Source organism: Varroa jacobsoni, unplaced genomic scaffold, assembly GCF_002532875.2.
Source record: "Varroa jacobsoni isolate VJ856 unplaced genomic scaffold, vjacob_1.0 scaffold_453, whole genome shotgun sequence".
NCBI classification, from domain to species: domain Eukaryota; kingdom Metazoa; phylum Arthropoda; class Arachnida; order Mesostigmata; family Varroidae; genus Varroa; species Varroa jacobsoni.
Window position 1 is genome coordinate 105,089 of NW_019213355.1, and position 22,485 is coordinate 127,573.

At 42.1% G+C, this 22,485-nt stretch overlaps 1 protein-coding gene and 2 long non-coding RNA genes across 5 annotated transcripts in view; 2 read left to right on the forward strand and 1 right to left on the reverse strand.

The window, feature by feature from the left end:
• LOC111260573 (uncharacterized) overlaps window positions 1-282 on the forward strand; it is a 6,189-nt gene extending 5,907 nt beyond the window's left edge. For all 3 annotated transcript variants that reach the window (XR_002680411.2, XR_015311113.1, XR_002680412.2), the window contains exon 4: window positions 189-282. This is a non-coding gene — a long non-coding RNA (uncharacterized LOC111260573). The remainder of the gene's footprint in view (window positions 1-188) is intronic.
• Window positions 283-1,592: 1,310 nt separating this feature from the next.
• Dhit (regulator of G protein signaling double hit) overlaps window positions 1,593-22,485 on the reverse strand; it is a 50,040-nt gene continuing 29,147 nt past the window's right edge. Inside the window, exons 2-7 of the mRNA XM_022833447.2 lie at window positions 16,033-16,631; window positions 10,283-10,378; window positions 8,092-8,153; window positions 5,312-5,478; window positions 4,855-5,038; window positions 1,593-3,414 (exon numbers count right to left, since the gene is read on the reverse strand). Of these exons, the coding sequence (XP_022689182.1) occupies window positions 3,302-3,414; window positions 4,855-5,038; window positions 5,312-5,478; window positions 8,092-8,153; window positions 10,283-10,378; window positions 16,033-16,631 (1,221 nt within the window). The 3' untranslated portion in view covers window positions 1,593-3,301. The remainder of the gene's footprint in view (window positions 3,415-4,854; window positions 5,039-5,311; window positions 5,479-8,091; window positions 8,154-10,282; window positions 10,379-16,032; window positions 16,632-22,485) is intronic.
• On the forward strand, window positions 13,342-15,170 carry LOC111260574 (uncharacterized). The gene is made up of 2 exons (XR_002680413.2): window positions 13,342-14,207; window positions 14,699-15,170. It is a non-coding gene; the product is annotated as an uncharacterized LOC111260574 (long non-coding RNA).

The following is a 22,485-nucleotide window of genomic DNA, read 5'->3' on the forward strand; positions in this document are numbered from 1 at the left end:
GACAATAAGTATGTAGACATTTCATTAATCCGTTTTGTCTTGTACAAGAAATCGTGTTACTTCTAAAACACCCCAATCCGAATTAATTGAATCTATACAGATGCGGGAACAAGCTCGTTTCTTTTCCTCTAAAAACACTTATAGAAAAAAATAAATGTCGTTTTGCATTTGACTGGTTTCATTTTCAGTTTGTTTCGCCCATACTTTAACACAAGCCTAGTGCGACAATTGCGAGCGTCTAAAAATACTAATAATATAGGGTTGGCCTGATACGCATCCCGTTGTTGTGCCGACCTCGTTACAACAAGAGATGCTGGACTGAGAAGGGCGGATGGCGGAAGTGAAGATAAGAATTGCGATAATAAACAACAATACCTGATGGTAATATGCGTATTGCGTTTCGTGGATATATTTGCTATGACTGTATCTTATTTTCTGCGATTTTTTCATATTCTATTTTTCTCGTCCGTTCCCATCGTGCTCATGCAGCTCATTGTCATCGGTTCACTAACGGGGTTCGTTTACTTTAAACACTGCGATTTGTTGTTTTCTGCCTAATCTCAACAACAATAACCAATCAATGACCGCTATTATAATCATTCCACTATCGTCACCCTCATCCCTAGTTGTCCTTTAACTATATCTGCAGTAATTCAGTCACGAATTAAGTGAACACGTGTATCACTTTCACTATCTTATCGTTCCTTATTGATGTGAGATATTTGGTATCTGTTGTTATTTTTATTATTATTATTAACCACAATCAGAATTTTGTTTTTGCACTTGCCGGGCACTCCGATACGCTGGGCAGCAGACACACACGCGCAAACATACGCATTTCTTGCATCTTGCTCTCGAATGAACGAACATACTTCCACTATTCTAATTAATCAGTCAGTCCATCAATCAGGTATAATAAAGATTTTGTTGATTCCTCGCTGTGCTCTTCATCCTATTATTGCCCTAAAATTTGTCCCTGTACCATTGCATTCATTGCCAGTTTCGGGGTACACGAAGCGATAACAATACTAATTAATAATAATAATGATAAAAACATAAGGACAGTGCTTGAAAGGTCTTTCACCTTAAACTAATCATAGCAGTATCTTGGAATCGAAAACGATAGCAAACAAAGGATCTACACTTTGCGCAGAAGTCCGGATGAAGAATCCTCCGACAATGAATCATAATATTCTTCTCTGTATATAAATCATGATACGCCTATAAGTATGTATGTATGTATTTGTGTGTGCGCATGTAAAGTTTGTGTGTTTGTCTGTGTAAATTGACCCTATCTGTAAAGAAGGTGTATGACATCTTAACGATTAGGCAATTGCGTTCATCGACATCATTTTTTGTGTAACGATCATTTAATTTCGACTAGGCAATAGTTCGTGTTGGATCTGTGATGATGTCATGGCATAGTATTGTGGCAGATACGGTGACTAACGTGGCCAGTTCAGCAGTGTGCTAAGTTACTAGGTAAACAGTGCAGGTAGTCACAGCATATGGTCTTTTCCGCATCGTCTATTGCATTATCACTATTAACGATAGCAATGATTTGACGGATAAATTAATAAGGAGTGAACAAGTTGGGTTGGGATTTCAGGTACGGAATATCATCATCATTATTGTCCTTACTATTGTTATAAATTATCATCATTCTAACCTAACGACGCGATCATCAACGTTCGTCGACGCTAACCAGCTCCCATCTTCTGTATTTATCTATCTTTCAGAACTCTGATATGGGTCTCGGTTGAATTCGTTTATCCTTCATTGCTGTTATTTGTTTGATCCTTATCGTTACTATTTCTTTTACTTCTTGCTTCATTTTTACTTTTTCAGCGACTGATTCCGCTTCTCTTTCAGGGTTCTCCATGTCACGGTGCAGCTGCCTGCAGCCGTTATTTATTGCGACCCGCTCCGCTCGGCTTCATTTATCCGTTTATTTCGTTCCGTTCAATTGCACTCAGCTCGATATCGTCTTCTTCCATGTCCGTATTCCAACTTCGATCGAATCCAATTCCATCTATGATCCACCAGCATCCGCGCCGACTAAACTTGCAGTCATTGCCTATACGCCGATCCATCTTCATACAACCTAGACACCACTGTTATTATTGTGAGGATCATTCCATGCCGTCGTATACCTCTGGCACGTGAACCTCATATAGCTCTCGATAAGTTTCACTTCATTGCGCTGTTATTTCCTATTGCGCACTGTTTTCGCCGTCTCATGGACAAATTGACCCCAACGACACACACACTCTCTATCTCTCTCTCTGCTGTGTTCCCACTCGGCTGTCGTTTGTCTGCGTTCGAAAATGCCTTCATTGTTTTTGCACAAATCTACATACGCGCATCATTCTCGTGTCTCCTTGTCTGCCTGACAAATGAAATGTTGCCAACGTTTTCTCACAGCCATTTTTTAAGCTGGTAAATTCCGGCAGCCTCACAACGATTAGATTGGTCGTTATCGTTTCATCATCGATCTCGTAGCTAGCGTTTATGGCGGCGGTAGGGTCGATCCGTTTTTGCTGCAACTCTCTGTTTGCATCATTGCTTCTATTACCGTAGCAGCCGTTGTCGTTGCAAACTTTTGTAACTATTTTGATTTTGGATCATCATTTTATATGGTTATGGAACGTGTATTTCTCGTTTGTTGGATTTCACCTTTGACAAAATATTTTTACGGTGTCGCTCAAGATCGTTACGTTCGATTGTTTTTATTTTGATCTTTCTCTTCTCACCTGTCATCGGCCGTATTTGGGTTCGTAACCTGGGTAGTGCTGACGTCACGTGGATGCCTCGCTCCGTTCGTATTTCGCGCCCGAATCACCCAATGCGCATCAGAGTAGTACATTATCAACACCGTAGTAATTCAGACAAAACTCTGATAGTTGATGTATATCATACATTACTGTCTCTTTTCAGTTTTTTCAGTTTATTTTGCCCAGTTATAGGTATCAACGTATTTAGTTGCGGATTTAGAATCTTTTAAAGCTTGTCGTCATAACGACCGTGCATGATAGTAAATGATGAATCTTTGATAGCATATAAACGCCTTATATATTCAGCTGTTGTGCGGATCGCTCAAACTGTGACCAATCATTCGCAGCTCTCTTAAATGACAATCAAATGGTCGAAAAGTGAACGCTTCTATGATCTTTTAATTTCGCAGTGGTTCATGTTGTATTTGCTTTCGCCGCCTGTGCGATCGTAGCGCTGTCATCGTTGTTTTTGTTGTTTCGGCTGCTCGAGTGACGGAGACAGATTCGATTTTCATGCATATATTCTTCTATAAAGTTTCGATTATTAGCTGTCGCCTTGCTGAGACGTCGTGACTAGAGCCAGTTTTCTTCACACACTCCGTCTGCCCTTCTCTTTCCTTCGTTAAGTTTAGCTTGCCTTCTAACCATACAGCAGTCATGAAAAATGTTGTCAGCAACACTACTCTGGTTATATTCAAATGATCTTTTATGTCGTTAGCCATTGCCACCAATGATATTAACGTCATTGCTATTATACTCATACTCCGATTTATGGTCAGGTCGCGTTCTCAACGCAGATTACAGGTGGCTCATCAGTAGAGGATTATAATCATCACGTCTTCTTGTATTCATCTTATTGTCGTCATCAATATTATTATTTGTATCAGTATCATTCATATTATAGTTACTATTTGTATTACCATCGTTATAATAATAACTAGTATTATTTGTTACATAATTATTGCACAGACGTGTTCTGGGGGGTAGTTTGAGAGTCAGTTGTGTTAGTGGCGTGCAGTCGGCAGCATCGCACGAATGATGAAAATAAGCTATATATATATATATATATATATATATATATATATATAGCTTATTTTCGTTTAAATATAGCGTATTTTTTGCTGCTCTTCTTGTATGAGTCGATCGTGCTGGTGGGTCCGACTTGCTACTGGCAGTAGATGCTCTGTGTTAGATGTGTCTCAATAACCTATGAATGAACGGAGTCATAGCCGTATGATCCGGTGAACGGGCGGCCTTCATCAACCATACAGTAATCAATCAGTTAATGCCTGTGTCACCCCTTGAGCTGGCAATTTGGACGCATACCGGCTCTGAAAACAAGTCCAATGCTGATCAGGTCGGGGCGTAATGTACGTCGCACCATGGTCATCACCTCCATCATAATCGTCGCGGTCACATGTCTCTCTTGTAGTTTTCCACACCGCCTACTTCGTTTCGCTTCTGCCTGTTTAGCTTCGTGTCTTTGTTCAATCGATCAAACTTCTATATGTACATATATATTGCCTACCACGGTTACCCTATGTTTTAAAGGTCGGCAAACGCTCCGAGAGTGGCCATTTGTTTTATAGTTTTTTGTTTATCCTTTTTCTGTTTCACTTTTCACTTTCTATACAGGCAATTAACTGCGTTAATATTATGAATACATACGTAGGGTCCTCCTTTTCCTGTCTATGATTTTGTATCACTGTGTTATTGTCTTTCTGATCTTCTGCTGTAGCTGCTGGCTTCGGTCTGTTGCGTCGATTCGATTCCAATTCAGTTCTCGAATGAAAGCAGCGGGCGAAAGACCGGCGACGTTAACATAATGTGTTACGTTTTCCTTGATTATTGTCTGTCTTTTTTACTTGCTCAGCTTTTCGCATTTTTTCATCTACATCGTATTCCTTATAATTTGCCTTCTTTTTAGCATTTAACTATTATTGTTGCGGGAAGTCAGTTTTTGTAGACTAGTGTCTTGAGTATAGATTGTTACTAGTGAATTATGGTTAGCAATTACGGCCGCTGGTACTGTATTATCAATAGTAGTTATGTTGGGTGACTCGCTACTAAGCAGCGCTACCTTTCCGCGAGGCGGCCGGCATTTCCGTGATCTTTCGGTAGATAGGGCTAGTAACAAAGCGTGGGTAGGAATCGCGCTTCATCAACGTGTAGATCTGCAGCTGGGCTTCGTCGAACGCCGACGCGGTTGGACCCGTGACCATGTTCTTGTTGATAATGTCGCGCACTCGAGAATCCAACGAAACCTAATAAAAATAAGGTTTTTTTTTACATTAGGAGCGCAACGAAACGAAGAAAAATATATCACCTATTTACCGCGGAATCTAATGAAATTTGCCGTGAGTATAAAGACAGTGTCCTGTCACATGGAGAGAACGTCAAGGGTGGCGGTGCTCAATTCATTGACGATCAGCTGACCCTTAGGTGTATTGAGGGCTGTGGGCTAGAGCATACGTTTGCACGCATACACTTATATACTTACATATGGTGATGGTAATGTTTCTCAGTTATGGACTTACCTCTCGCGGAGAAAGGATTGAAATGAAATCTTCATAGATAAGACGCGCTTTTTCTTCTACTTGGTCCTCCTTGGTCTCCTTTTTGAGTTCTTCGCAGGCTAACCAGAAGAGAATATTCTCTTCACTGTATTCACAGCGTAGATAATCGCGGAAAATTTTGCGCCCAGCTAAAAGAGCAAATGGTTAATGGGAACATTAGATGTAGCAGGCTCTCTAAGCGGTGCGTTTGAAAATAACTGAAAAAATGTAAGGCATATAAAGGGTTGCAAAGTTTTTTGAGCTTCACTTGTGAGATACATTCTGTTAGTAAATACACCAGTGTATTCGTTCAAATCAATTACTTTGTATCCTTTTTGTAAAACTGTACAAGGTAATGAGTTTGGGAATTTTAATGAGTTTTTTTTTTGTGAATATAGAAAGTAGTGGATAAATCGCACTGTAATAAATTGTCATATTATTTTTGGTTAAAAAGCAACAACCTAAGAGATCGTTCGATTCTAAAAACATGACTTAACACCGAATGAGATCAACGACTCTGGGGGCTCTTGAAAAGAAACGACTTCATCTTACAGGCTAAGGGCTTACTCATATTTTATTGAAAAGATGTGAGAGTTTCAATATCTCTATTAAAAGATAGCAACCTCGATCTTGCTTGCGGGATACGTAACAACCTGACAACATACCTATCCATTGGATGGAAACTTGAACTTGGTTGCAAATAAGGACCAATTTTTTATAGAAATGACCGACCACTAGCCACCACCGAAACAACTAGCACGACGTTCAAGTCTTTGCTTCGACACCCAATACGTACGTGCTCAAATGACCGGGCGCGGTCTAACTTAAGTTATCATCTAAGGGAATGTTATTATATCGAAGAAATCTCTGATCATAGACCCTTTGACATATCCGGTTTTATCATGCCAAAGGAAAAGAAACGACTTCGACAAAGCTAACAATGGTTTCTGATTTGGAGCCATACCGAACGCCACTAATTCGTCAACCAAGACGCCAGTACCAAACTAACCAGCTTATACAATGTAAGGTAAGTTGTTTGAAAGGTACAGAGACTTCGAGTTTAGATACCTACCTGAACAGAGATTAGTAGGGACAAATTGTGAAATTAATCAGGAAGAGAGTAGCGGTCCTAGAGACGGCGAACCGAGTTTAACTACATTTGTACAACAACAACATCATAACATTGATAGCAGAATGTTTAAATAGCTATCATTTGCCACAAACAACCCGCTTGCACTTTTGCTATGGCCCGCTTTGAGGAAGTTGCTCAAGGTCCAATGCTGCCTTTTGCCATTAGATACGGGGGCCATATGGGACAGAGTTGGGGTGATGCGTCGCCTAATGAACGACCCCAGCGACCACTCCCGATTACCGTCAACGAGCTATGTTCTGGCTGAATTCATTTTTAAACCAGGCAATCGTAGCAGTAGAAACAGCAGGCTCGCTCATACCGGACTATCGCTAAGCATTAAAGAGGGACAGAGAATTAGAGCTGTGCAGCGGAGCACACACGTCCTATGTAGAAACAATTTAAGACAATGGGTTGTTTGGTCTGCTCGGATCACGCAGATAACAAAGCTCGGAGCGCTTCATGGACAGACTGCTTCCGGAGACGAGTGAAATGCTAAAGAGGATCAGGCTAGGTAGGTATGAAAGTAGCCTTGTAAGCGATTTGAAAATTCATCAAATGTAGCGGTCGCCATAAAAAAAAGCGTAAATGGTTGCGATCTAGCGAGTTTGAACGAGCCTTAATTTTCTTTTTGCTCTAGAAAAAGACCGGACGTGTCGTGGGTGGGGTGAGTGTTTGCTACTTATTTGGTATGCTTTGAGAAAGCCTCTAGGAATTGTTGGTAAATACAGGTGCGGATACAGTGGTACATCAAATGCTTAGAGAATTTGTCTAAACAACTATCGGGAAAAGCGATAAAGTGTGCAATGGGTTATATGGTACAGGTCAATATATGGCTATTATATACGATATGAACGCAAAACTTGGTTGAACACTTAAGAGAGATGCACTCAAATAAAGACATGACCTTTCATAATGTGATTTATGGATACTTACTACGTCCATATGTATGGACTGGCTAGTTAAACTGACTAGAAATAAAAAACCGCTGATCTATTACGCTTAACAGGCGAAGAAATCATTGAAAATCTGGTGGGATTGCTAAAATGTCCAACTTTGGTGTGGAACTTCTAAACCATCTGCCTTGAGAAGCTGACGGCTGCTAAAGGCAAGACACTCAATACATCTAAGCTGTACCTAAATATGTTTGCCTCGTATCCGCAAGATGCGTCGAACAATTCGATAAAAAAAGCTTTAATTCACTACAGAACCCTTCACACTGTCTACAAAAAAAATAGGAGACACACTGAACGGATAAAACGCACTGAATGAATTACACCGCTTTTATAGAGAAAAAGTTCGAAGATTTACAAGCCGTCTAAGGATCCAAACGCCTGTCATGACCGTGTATGATTTGCTGTGGAATTATCACAGTCAAGATCACTCTTATATATTCAACGCTAGCTACTTTAACGCTTTGGCCGTTTGTATTATGAGCTATTTCTGGCCATAACCGAAGTACGTTAGCTATCGATTCCATGTGTACATCTCTGCATGTCCAGCGTCACGTAATCTATAAATATGTTTAAGCTAATGGTATTTGCGACTACTTATTGGGCGAGGCTTTATGGGATTGAACTAGCTTAGCACATTAGTGTCATAATAAAACAAAGTTATTACAACAACAACTTACCTGGATGCCTCATGAGTTTATCGAACGACCCACCCCATTCCAGGATCACATCTAGTGGAGGCCTGAAATTCGTAGAATTTTGACACGAAACAGCAGAAACGCAAACGATAACGGGATATGAGGCAGGGATGCATACGGCAATAGCCTTCCACGCTTTCCGTATAAGCAGTTATTCGAACATCGAGTTTTGGCAAGCTAAACGAGTATGTTCTACCTAAACAATTCAAACAGCTTTATACGTTTCGATCATCATCTTGAGAAAAATCAGCGAGGACCTTGCCTTGCTGAGTGGTTATTAATAAGGACCTTCTATCATATGAATATCAAATTGGCATGACTGTCATACCTGTTGATATTGTGCATGGGCGTTTGGAGTGTCTAATACATATAATAGCTGGTTAGTATAAAATTATAATTGTTGTTGGCGTTGATCACTTGATCCCTAGCTTATACATACGTCTGTAATTTGAATAGTGAATGCGGTCATAAGATGCTGCTTATCCGCATTCGGTACACACCTCAAAGGTTCCGAACGTGCTTATGTTTTATCGACAATGGTACAGAGACATATCCTCGCGAAATCTATTGAAACTGGCGAAGAGTATTCGAAGCAGACTAGCGATACTACCGCTCGAACTGTTGCAGCGGGAAAATTGAGACACGTCCTTAAAGTTATGGAGTTCTTTTCGTACAAGGCGCTATTTTTGATTAGAGTTGAAAATCAATGGAGGACTTTTTTTAACATGAACGGAACGGTGCATCACAGCCCATCAATAGATATAACAGCATTATATTATACTGTCCATTCAAATCGTTTAGTTACGCCATTTGTAATTGAGACACTAGAAATAAAGTTGTATATATACAAGGTGGGGCAAAGGTAAGTTTACAGTAACGAAAGATTTAAACCTATAGATGGCCTCTGAGTGGCAAAGGAAAGGCCATAGATTTTAGTTTACAGTATACTGTACATACATACGGTTGCCATTCGTTCCATTCATGAAAAATCTAACCTAGCAATGCTTATTTACGGGTTGTTCGTCCTGTCATCGTTGCGTTACAGGAGCGTCTAAATTTAGTAAGGAGACGGAAACAAGTTCTAAGTATATTAGTGCCAGTATGGTTGATGGTGAACAACGTAAACTCGTTAGTAAAATACCGACGGCAACCACTCGGCATCTTATGATGACTAAGTGCTACATATTTCACATGAACACGTGTGATTCAGGGGACATCGGCAGCATCCAGCATAGCGTGACTTCGGTCTTCGCCGCAGCTGCCTCAGCAAAGGTGCGGTCTCGATATGTATCATTCCACAGATTGACAACCCTTCTACAGGCTTCCTTACGTTATCATCTACGGTTTGCTGTTTTAGCAGGTGCTAACGCGGTCGAGGAACGAAATTATGTCACAGTAAAGCAGTTAACAACAGCAGCTGCACTAGTAGACAGAGCAGCGACAAAGGCGGATGATAACCGAAAACAGTACCACGCAGAGAGCATCGCCACAGTTGCAAACAGTCATTACAGGTAGGTGTTTGGTAGAACGGCCGCTATGATAATTCTGCTGGTCACTATGAGCGAACCCTCATCTACCGCGTCAAGTGTTGGTGGTAACCTAACTATACATGTTTGTAATTTTCGTGTTTTTTTTACTAGTCGCAGCTGTTTAAACAGGAAAGCGGAAAGATTAGCAATTTTTGTCACTAGTATTTTTTTCCGGCACGACGATCCAGTAGTCAAAACATGTACGTATACATCTGAGCATGTGTAAATCTGGCAAGATTCTAATTAGATGTTTTTACTTGCACAAAAAGTCAAAACCAAATAGTGTTTACTGAGTCAATGCTGCATGACACTTACACTCATATATGCATAACTAATATTTTATCATATCAGCCCTACGCAATATACTGCTGTACAGTTCTTTCTATTAGTATTCTATGATTTTCAAGTACGCCGTATATGTATCATTCTGTTTATTGTTGAAATATTCTGTGTCGAGTAACTTTAGCACTCAGAAAAATGCACATCGGCTCATGTCGTATTTCTACAACGTTCTTCAATCTATATTAATCTTTTTATACGTGTACTATACTGCTAAGTTAAATAGCTGCCCGCCGTTCTCTGAGAACGTGTGTGGCAGCGTATTGTGACTATATTTAAAATTGGCGCCGGTTGGCGTTACTTACGGTGAGTGCTCTCCCCAGAGTTCGGTGGCGGATAGCTGATCAGAATGTCCTTCGCTGTTCGAGTTCGCATGCTCCGAACGCATGTTACCGTTGTTGCTGAAAGAAACAGACCCCATCGCTGTTGTTAATCGATTCCATATCGGTATTAGCGGGCGACCCAACAGTACCACTGGCCTGCATCGGTGCCGCCATTGCCACATGTTGCTGTCATTGCGAATGTGAATCTGGATCGGAAAACTGAGAGCCATACGCCACCGCCATTTCAGCCCGGTTGCATTCGCATGACGGGAGAATGAAGTTACGTTTCCTCGACATTACTGATCCGACTGCCAAGATCCGACTCCATTAAAAACGCTAACGAAATTGACGAGAACAAGGAAAACAATAATGGGAATGATGATTTAGAAGGTAGCGTTACATTCGGAGACGCGCTTCGAGATAGGGTTTGTTTTGCCACGAAGCTCGGCTTTATGCCATGATTCATTTTCACTGACAGAGTACATCAGGCAATGGCTTATCAATCTTTGTTAATAATTTCAAGACAGCCACTAATAAGATCGAGTCAGCAGCTGGATTTCAGTCGAGAGTGCGCTAAGTCAAGTCTTCGTAGGCAGCGCATACAACGGAATGCCTAGGAGATGTTGGACACACTCAAAATGTAAGTGAATTTTCAGACAACGAAGCCAAATAAAAGCTGCAGACTCAGCTCTTTATTTATGAAAAAAAGGAAAGCTAGGACTTGATGGCTGAGAAGGGGTACCCGACCGATCACAGCTAAGGCAAGTGTTCTTGTTGTGATCGTAATATTTTAAGCTGTTTTCATATGAAAACAAAACTTCGACACGTTCCCGAAGCAGTTATGACTTTTTACACAAACTATTCCATCCGACAGTTCGATTACCAAAGTGCGGGCCAAAAATGGAGAAACACCGCTAATGACGGCTTTTTTTTTATTCCTACGTCAGTAAATTTTGGCCATTCAGCCGCGTTTGAGGTTTTCATCGTTGTAGATTACTCTTACTGTTTCCGGGATTGTATGAGCAGTCAATGCGTGTTGCATACTGAGGTCTGTGTCGCTATACTGTATGTTGTCCGAAACAAATGGACGCTTTGAATCGCGCATATCGAGACGAAGCCAGAGGGTGCGAAGATGCACCGAAGAGCGCATTAAAACACTAGGCGATTTCGAAGATTGATTTTGGCTTACCCATAATGGCGGCATTCGTTACATTTGCTTTCACGGTTTCTGCCGTTCGTCTTCTATTCGTTTAAAGCTGTTCGCTGGGCTATTCAACGGCAAGTCTCTGGCAGGATAGCGAACTTTCGAGTTGGCTCAAATCGGTTCGCTGCTCACTAAGCGTTACCGGATCGATTTATACGGCGCCGGCAGGCAGAGCCAACAGTGAAATGAAAGAGAAACAGTGGTAACGACAACTACAACGGCGCCTGAAATGGAAAGCGGCAGAAGGAATCAGCAAGCTCTGTCGGATGTTTGTTTATGTCCCGTGCTGTCGCGCCCTGCACGACGACCGGGGTCCTGTTGCTGCTAAGGTTGTTCGCAAAAAAAAATACTGGACGTGCACAGATAGCCTCCAAGGGTCCTATGCTGCAGGACAAATAAAGTAGTGGCTACTGCGAATGCCCTAGCAGCGCACGACGAATCCTGTAGTAGCATTTGTCGTGAGCTGGTAAGGCCTGTTGTGGTTGCCTTTGCTGTTACTGTCCAAACCGCAGATAATTAAGTAGACGCGAAAAGCCAACAATGACAGCGGCGAACGTACATCGTTCAGCGTACATGGCGTCAAAGCCATCCATAGTGAATGCGCTGTACTGCTACTGCTGCTGCTGCTGCTACGATTTTCCCCTGAGTCAATTTTAGTAGTCACGCATTCTCACTGTTAGAGAACACGCCCGCGTTACTTCGTGCTTGCACACTAAAGAGTGATGTTATGCGACGCTTTCGACGACTGCTAGTTGACGGGTCTGCTGCCACCTTGAGCACCGAGGCTTGTTTTTAGAAGAATCGCTAGAAATTCGTATCAGTAGAGAATCGACATACGTATGCGTATCTACTACTCACTGCAACGTACGTGTCAGATCTGTAGCTAATCATACTGTTTCAAATCGGTATAGCTACTGCATGAAGATCTTTTATGGAAGACAGCAAAAGCCATCAGTAAAATGAAGAGAGACGGCTTACTCGTCAATGAGTTGTGGCATAATTAGAGCTGACCGCTCATTCGTACGAGCGCGAAATAGAATTGCATTGACATCTTGCATTTTACTGTTTCGTATTTTTATTGATAGGGCGACACTTGCTTGTGCCAATTACTGACATTGATTGATAATGCAGAATAAAAAAGACGCAATTTTATGTCTGCACCGGTAAATCAATACACCATTATCAACAGGTGTACAATTTTCAATTTTTGCGGACCCATCTCTCAAGTACGTGCAGCATTCTATTCCATTACGCGGCACCTCACAGAAAGCGCGCCGACTTCGCCGCGTACAGCACCACAATAGTAGGCGTACGCCCATATGCTTGACTACCGACCTAGCAAGTTGTTAGGTCGGTCTTCCCATCTTTCGAATCTCCAATATTTGCTTCCGCTAGTGTTATTACTATCGGCAGCCAAGCCTCCTGTTGCCTGTTGCTTTCTATGCGAAAATGAATAGAGCAAGCCAGCCAGATATCTATGAGATGCAAGGCCGAGGATCTTACTCCGCACTCAGTCGCATGGCCGGTTCTGACCTACTGGCCGATAGCGACCTTTGTTACGTTGGCCTGTATTCGTAGCGCCCCCCGCAAGGCTAAGTGTACTATATCCGGGCAAGTCTGAGAAATTAGCAGACCAGAAGCGCCGCGTTCGTTTATGGGATGATGCCAGAAGCAAAGAAGGCCAGCCTATGCAGATCTCGGCAAAACGGGCCGAGTCTCTATGGCGTTCTCCTAAAAACACCAGCCATTCGGCCTGAAGCAGCGAATCAATAATGCGCACAGTTCTGTGAGCCTATGTTGCCGTCGTCTTGCCGTGGCGTGACGTAACGTAGGTTATGTGGCTGGTGTAGCTTAAAGCGTAGTTCTGTGTTAGTCCACCAGTTTAGGCTTTCAAAGGACATCGAAGAAGAAAGGGCGCACCAAAACCTTTTTCTTTTCCTTTCTCCCAAAGTGCCCCACTATTGTCATTGTTGCCGACGGTGCTAACGTGGCAATTCGTATTGCACCAGAACCACCAGACGCCAGAAGAACGACTACCGTAACAACCTAAATAGGTCTTTGTTACGGCCTGCTTTTAATACAGCAACTGGCCTAGTGACTACTAAGACAAAGGGAGCTTAAGTGTAAGAGGGACGGAAAAGATAGAAACAACGTGTAGAGCTACGCGCGCCTCTTGTGCCTCCTTCAGCGACCGCTGTACTTGAGCTAGTCGTGCACACGTCTATAGTAGCAAGCACACAAAGCTATAAAAACAGCGCCAGTATTTTTTTTGGTTTTTTCTCAGTTTTTATCTCTTCCTATTTTTAGCTGAGTGTGAGCGTTTTCTCGCAATGGTTAGCTCTATTGATCTCCCTTGCACTCGATTATGCGTCTTTTTTTCCCAGCTACGTACGACCTATCTACACTGTTTCGCCCGGCAGTTCCCGTGCAGTAATAAACGGGGGCTCTACCACATGGGCAGGTGAACGCCACTTGCGAATAGGGAGCGATGCCCCATGAATAAGGACGGCAGCCTGCAGCCTTGTGGCTGTATCTCAAGCCACAGTAATGTCACACTCCGTACGCTACTCCAACATGCGCTGAAGCTGTTAAAAGCAGGACGATGAAAGCCTCTTCTGTTTTTAAGAGTTGAAGCTACTACGCTCAGTTATGAGATAGGACTCAGGAAAGCAGCAATGAAGAAGGAACAGCATATACAGCAAGGTACAGGCAGGTAGCTTGTCGTGAGGCAGAAAAGCGGAGTAAACTCAGGATACGATAAGTGTCAACACGCTAACTTGGCTTGCTACAAAACTTCCGATTGGAAACCTGCTGCATGCGGTAGAGCCAACCCCGTTTGCATGTTTTGTTATCAAGGCGCTATCCAAATATGTGTTCTGAGACATTTAGAGTTGCATCGCAGAAGAAAGTGAATGTGAAAGTGAGAAGGAGGCAGGTTAAGGCGAGGAAGAAGTAAAAGGGGTAAATTATCGGCTGCGGGTATCGAGGATGGAGTGAATGGTAACTGGCGATGTCTTGCCAATAAACGACTGCATGCTATTCATGCTATGCACCTCAGCTTGCTTCATGGATCAAATGGCCATGAAGCAAGCTGAGGTGCTAGCCACTCGAGCAGCTAGATAGTGTCTCTCAAATTCTATTGGAGACTGCGGTCTGAGAGTAGCAGTCTCTAACATAGTAACTGTCCTTTTCAGAACAGTATCAGCGGCAATAATGGCGTCATAGCGACAAATGTTTCTGGTGCGTCCCTGTCCAAACGGAGCAGAACTGGCGTCATCGAATAATGGTCTGGAGGCAAAGAAAAATGGCGTAAATTTCGGAGGTAAAAAGGCAGAGATTGACTAAGCTTGCTTTGCTTTTGGGGGATATAGGGACTACGGGCACCTGTCGTCAGAACCTAATAAGGATAGGACATATGTAAAAACCAATTACTGAAGCAAAAAAGCTGGAAGTGATTGCACTGTGATGAACATTTGATCGTGAGTTATAGTTTTTAAAATTTGACTTCTTTTGGAATAAAGCCACGAAAAGATTTTCAAGAGGTAATAAATCCTGAAAGTAAGAGCCTTACGCAATTACTTGACCGCAGTTATGCTCTGTATATATGTAAATCATTTATCTGTATGATCGATTACAAAATTCAATAAAACCGGAAATGATCTAGAAGTGACAGCATAAACTTGTATTTGTAAATGAGCGCTAGAAGTTCAAGTCGAAGTAAAGTTCAATAGCTTTTCGTGATCATGGAAAGAAATAGTTACTAACAATAAATAGCGGTAAATATCGGGCACAACATGCAGTGACGGACTAAATTCGTCAATCAGTTCTAGCTTTCCTTGTGGGTATTGAAACGATAGAGTGTCGATGAGCGCGGAGACGGCATTTGATTGCCGATGATATATTGAATAACCGATGATATATTTCTAGTTTGTTGAAACTGAACCCAGCCTTCGCAATGCTAGAACAGAAAAAATTGAAGAACAAGCGCAATCGCTCACATAACGTCAGAGACATGATTCAGCGGCGATGTTTTCTTATAAGAGATATTTGCGTGGACTATCAACCTAAGGTGATGGCTAAGTTTAATTTTTTATAAACTCAAAAGTCGATTTCAACATCTACAGAGAGAAGCATATACACTCAGGGCCATCTGAACGGTTGTTCGGATTTACAGCATCAGTACAAACATTACTTGAAGCACCTCGTACTAAACAAAGACCTATCATCGAAAAGCAAGTTAATAGTCAACACCTAGTTGGTATGGGGTGTTACAAATGCATAAATCGTCGTTCAAGTGAGGTAAGTCATGCGCACATTTACAATCCTAAGGAACTAAGAGATCAATCAGTCAAAGCGCAACGCGATATTGCACAGTAGTCAGCTAACTGCGAAACACGTACTGAAACTGCGAGCGAAAAAGTATCGAAAAGTAGTAGTAAATCCTTCTGCCAGTGAATGAAGTATGATAAAGTAAACATGCAAAGTGTCCACTGTATAATTTCGAATAGAACTATCAACTTGTTCTTACCAAGAGCAAGAACAGCAACAACACCAACAAAAGCAGCAAGTCTTCTGTGTGGCGGGGTTGGTCGTTCCGTCGGCGGGCGCGTCGGTAGTAGGATGGTCGGCGGCCGTCGTTTGTCCGGATTCGCGTATCACTTTGGCTGTGTCCCCGTCCCCGCCTTCGCCGTTGTTTCCGTTTCCATCGCTGCCTTCGACCGCAACAACCGCAAAAGCCCCAATTCCGGCTGAAGCCGGCGAGTGTGTGGGGTGTCCTGTTGATGAGGAATGACGACCAGGGCCTTCACTTGCACCCTCGGGTAGTTCTGGACTCAGCGGACGCAGGGGATCAGATGCACTGGCTGGCTCGTTGAGATCGGTTGAACCTGGGGGACTGTTTGGCGTCGAGGGGCTCGCCGAAAGTCCGGGTTCGCTGCTGCTCGTCTCAGTGATTCTGATTGTGACGGCCACAGGACCTGCCGGAGGTCCCGTGTCCTTCTGCACTACTTGCGGCTGTGGTCCGCTACCGCCGCCTACTGTTGTGATTGCAGAAATTTCCGAGAGGCACTTTTTAGCGCACGGTTTGCCGCTAGCAGTCTCCAGTTGCAGTTCTCGTTTGTTCGACATCTGTTCGCCAAAAAAGAGGAAAAAGAAGTAATGAAAAGAGCAATGTGGAGGATAAGAAACAAGACGAACTTAAAGGCCGAATTCGCTTTTTGTATGTAGCGCAGAGAATGCGAGGCCAATGATGGCCGAGAGGTTCCGGTATATTAAAAAATTCTCAGTATTCATGTTTTTAGGTTTACATCATGATTTGATCGCCACCGACAACATCAGCTAAGGTCTAGCCACGATGAGATTGCGTTTATTAATTTGGGTGCAATAGACAATAACCAGAGCGTCTGTTATTTTTTTAGAGTATGTGTAGAGAAAGATGATATGATATTATTTTTGTTACATTTGAGATTTTAGTACATTATAATAGAACATAGCAGAATCACATGTTAGCAGGTGAGCTAGTCACAAATATAACCATGAACTGTCGTATAGATTAATGTACTAGGTTTCCTTAATTATGGAGAAAACGGATTGCACATCTATTATGGACAGTAGGGTTAGGGCATATGAGTATCCGTTCATCTCTCAGAAAATGTTCTTGGAACAAATCTCGTTACATATCTATTGTCCGCATAGACCGTTAACGTGACCTAATGTGAACTCGTTCATCACAGTCGCATCGTTCGTTTACATAATGAATCTCTTTCTTAATTGCACAAGAGAACCCGTATAGTATGGCAACAACTCAACGGTACGGTGTGTTTGTTGCTTTACGCATTTTAATGAATGATCGAGGTGCACATAGCGTTGAGAAGCAGACAAGCGTTTACGCGGTAAAGACATTAACATGTCAATCTATCAAAGAAAAAAATTATTACAAAGCTTCCTTTTATTTCTGAAGAATTAATATCAACCTACCCTACAGTATCCAGCCGCTGCATCAACATTGTATATGCATTAGATGCATACACAATGTGTTAATGAAAAGTATAATTGTATAAGCAATATATAAAACACTTAAAAATGCATTTCTACGTCAGATTAGCTTGTAGCCGATGATTATTGAAGATCGATAAACGCTCAAGCTAATTTTTGAATTTGGTGTTATGCCCTGCTGTCGAACAACAATTAGTAGAAGACGGTCTTGAAGATATGAAGATCGTTTTTTGATCCTTGCCGCTGATGTGGACTTACAAGCGTGCAGTTGTTGAGATATTTTAGCATTGGCACGTATGCACGAGTGGAGAGGGGCAGGAATGTACGAGTGATGGTTTTCTCGAGCAAGAAACCTTTATCAAGCAGCTGCCTGTGATTAGAAGTGTTGGCAGATAGTGAAGTGTTGCGATTCAAATAGGACTCAAAAAAGTATATTTACAAAAAGCACCTAATAATCGTAACTTGCCTTTCACAGTTGTTTACTTTTATTATCACAAGCACTACGTCCCTCCATCGCACCGCGGAAAATATTCTCCTGTGCATTTAGGTACAACATTAATGCAGAAAGGCTGCATATATATTCTAGAGGAAATGCCCGAGAAACCACGTTATTGCCACCAAATGTAGCGCAAAAAGAGGCAGACAAAGAAATTGAGTGATAACAATTTACAGTTAGACAAATTATTTAAAACGGGCGTCGCTGAGACTTCAGCACGTACGAGCAATTTTTTGCTTTGTATATATATATATATATATATATGCTCAACCAAACACATAAAATATATGTCATTTATCCACATTTTGCGCCCGCGCCCTTGTTTGTAATGTCGTTAAACATAGACCTGCTGCCTGTCTGTCTTTCTCGATTGTGTTAACAAGAGCGTGGCCGAAGGGTGTGGGCAGTCAGCTCTAACTAGATCATCGCGGACCCACTTGCCAGTCGCGCAGGTGCGTGCCATTGCGTATCGATTCGCAAGACGGCTTTATTCTACTAACTAACGTCCCCATGATAACACAATGACTAGCGTGTTCGCTCTGCTAAACTTAGGGGCATGTGGTAATGTAAATTCGCAGCACAACCTAGAGACACTTTGTTTCGTGTCGCTGCAGGCCAGCCGTCTGAAGCGACAGTTAACGGGTTTGGGTACGGGATGTAAGACACGTAAAATACTAAACCAGTGCCTGATGATCTAAGCTGGCTTCATAGGGGCCTTATGAACGGGTTTTTCGTTTATGTGCACCCTTTGATAGACACATTTACGTTCCCTGTTACGTCGTTAAACTGTCTCTGAATCCTCAGATCTAGTTTTTCGCGGCCATAGTTCAAAGTGGGTCGGTGATAACGTAAAGTAAGACTGATTCGACGTTGCTTGCTTTCGTTTTGTGTTACGGCAGGATGCAATGTCTATTACAGACAGAGTGTGTAAGTGTATAGTAAAAGCACGAAGGCTACAAGGCTGATCGAATTTGGGACCAATGACTATTTTTGAAGACATGACGATTCCTTGTGGAATTTGGGTCGGGGGTAACTGCACCTGCCTCTTTGCTATAGGTACTAGCGCATGGCATGGTTTTCGGATGAATAAAAAGAGCATAGAAAAAACTTTAAGCAGGTCATCAGCAAGAGGATACAGCGCAAGAGGATAAGGAAATCAAATTAAATAGAAAAATGTACTTGAACTCACATTAAATTTTCTTAAAAAACGATTAAGATTTATGTTTTTTCTTTCATTTTAGTTTGAAGTCCTAGCATACCAAATATGTAATCACACGTGTTATATTATTATCTTATTCATATTGTTCATTATGAACATAAAGAACTTAGGTGACATTAAAGATTATGTCGCGCTTCATCAAAATAGTTATATACTAGATGAAAATGGAGATTCTTAAAGCGCACCTGGCAGCGTTTTTAGACAAGGGTCATTTACACCTTATTTTGAAATAATATATTTTTCAAAAACGTCTTTTTTAGTTCTACATCCGGTCTCACTAATACTAATAAAAATGGTTTCTCGGCTATTTATAATGTCTCCTTTCAATTGTTATAAATTCCATTTTATCGACTGCTTTAAAGTATTAATAATGGATTCAATTTTAACATTCTCTCTCTTATTCGCTGTTTGTATGCGACACGTTTGGTAAATCTGTTAACGATTCCAGAAAGAGGCTGCGTAGAGAGTGTGAGACAGAGAGGTCGAATCACCATCGAAGAGACACCAATAACGGGGACAGCATCGAGGCGAGCAGTTCGACTACGGCCAATGGGTTCTACCCGCGTTATCATCGCGGGCTTCGTGAAGCAAATTCCGGTAGTTTCAATGACTGAAGGACCGGGGACCGGCTCCGGTACGGGTTAGCTTAGATTACTGAACGCAAACGCAAGACCGGGCCCTGCGGAAACGCGAAGTATGACACAGTGGAACTAAAAGGAAATTACAAGTTCGGCGATCCTCGCCTCCAAAAGCCCTGTATAGAATAGGCATGCCTGTGCTCATGGAGACTTGAGGAACAACCCTTTTAACCTACCACTTACTGTTCTGCGCATTGTTTTGCACTGAAAAGCAACGGACCAGGCCGCCTTGACAAAGATATCTTCATTTTTTACAACCATAAAGTAGGCGATTTTAGCCTAGCACACAATAATGTCACTGCTCTACGTGACTAACGACTGTGTCTCCTAGAAGCCACGTTCGGCTGGCTGAATCGGAATTAACGTTGTACTGGTGGAGGAACGCGTCAGTGAAATAGAAACGCTGCCCTTTCATTTTGCCTTTCCTCTGGTCATTGCCTGCGACTTTAACGCCTACCTACGCTGGCAAAACTCAAGCCGTACTATGGCCTTTTAGGACACGCTCGTCGGACTATGGTTGCTGGGTAGTCAATCCCATCTCGACACCAACTTTCCCTGGGGGATGTAGGAATTTCTGTTATCGATATATTTGCGAAAAACATAGGTTAAAGCTTTAGAGTGAGAATCATGAACTTTTAAAGAGAGCAAGCATTCGTGTTCGCATACCGATGACAGTAGACCTCACTATTGAAGTTGTACTTCAGTTGCTAGTTGAACTTTCAACGCTAAGCTCCATCGCGACGTCAAAATGTAGACAAGTCCCTGGAACACACCCACGAAGGTTTCCTTGACGTGGTAAATGCCGAATCCTTTGCGTAGCAACTTGGCGGTGTAAATAATTGAGTCTAGATTCTTTCCCTTCCATCACCCGTAAGTAGGGCCCCAGATAACCTTCAGGCTTATAGAGCCGGAGTGTTATCCCTTAGCTTCCGTTTTTAAAAAGTGTATACGTCACAAAGGCAATGATATCTTGAACGTTGGGGTCTCGTGTGATTGCCGATGCAGAACATCAACCATACAAGTGGCTAGCTTAACATGGCAGATCCGATTGGCTCCTAAGCTCTTATAAATCATTTTTCGGAGATGTTTGCGTCAACACAGATATGATACCATGCCCGGTACTTTCTCTGGCCGCGGCGTGGAAAGACAGAAGATCAATACAACGCAATATTTTCCAACAATACCTTACAGTGCGGAAACTAATGCTAGGGCCTCGGAGCCTACTCAGCGAGAAGCTATATCGATCTATGTAGGGTCTACAATGAGCATCTTAAATGCTCTTTTGTTTTAACACTGTGCTGGACGGCACCATTTAATAAATATTTACATACTGGTACACTTCCATGGAGATATGATACCCTGTTAGTGATCTCAAAAAAGAGAGGGCCATCATGGCGGGGAACGACGAAGAAAAGCATTTATTATATGCTGCTTTCCGACTTAAGCAACTGTACAGCCGCTTAGGTAGTGGGCACGCCACACTAGAGAAGCAACATGAGTTTTAAAGGGAACGTTTCGCAGAAATGGCGTGCAGAAACTCAATGGCTGACTTTGAGAGCGAACTGGCCAAGCCGCGGAATCCGTTATACGCTGTATTCATCGACCGACAGTCAGCATTGTATTGATGCAAAATTTAGCCTTACTTACGAGCATTTATGTCGCCTGATTCAGAGCGCAACTCTCGCCTAGTTGAATCTTCTGCGTCTAGTGACTTTTCCCCTTAGCAGAACCACACTCTTCGTCTTCATATCGGTCATAACGTCACTACTGGGTTTCGTTGTAGAAGGGACGCAATCATCACACAGCCCAGACTTACTACAATCCTTTGCTTAGTCTGTTTTTCCAGGCTTTCTGAGCTTCTTAAATATCTTCTGCTAAAGCTTAAATCAAAATGACAGTATCCTTCCTCAATGTTAAGCGGTTCATTTTGGTTGCTAAACGGCCCTCTGATAGACTCTCATAAGTTCTAAGTACCTAGGTAAGGCAATCTATATTTCACACTTAAATCGCGAACTAACTCGTCTATTATATGTATGATTATTTAAAGTATCAATATATCGGTCAGATTTAACACATAATTATAATACATTCTGAGCTAATCTAATGTCTATATGTATATAAGAAGAGGATTTCTAACATATTTATAAGTTACTTTCCTTGACGTTTTATCACTAAAAATAAACCTTAGCTAGATTATCAACATCTTGCCCAAGCTGTTTGGATGAATATGATATCATTAGATAATATAATAAAGTTTTTGCCAACAACAAAAAACAAAACTGCCAAATACGAGTTCTGTAATCACTCCTCTGACTTGCGAAGGCAGATCATCATTACATTTAATAACACCATCGTAATAAATGCAACCGTAAACCTTCAATAACTTTTGTTTGCGTACAAAATCGCTTTCTACGAAACGTTGCCGGCGCAAAATTTTAATTATTTACCATATTTAACGTAGAAGGCAGACGCATCTCTTACGCGAGCTGTCAATTGAACTACTACAACGGAGATCTTACTACTAGTATTAATCGATGAGATCGGCTACCCGGTAGGCGGTATCCGCCACGTCCAGGCCCGTCTTCCTGCCAGTCAATAACAACTGCTATATATACTCGTATATATCACATAGGA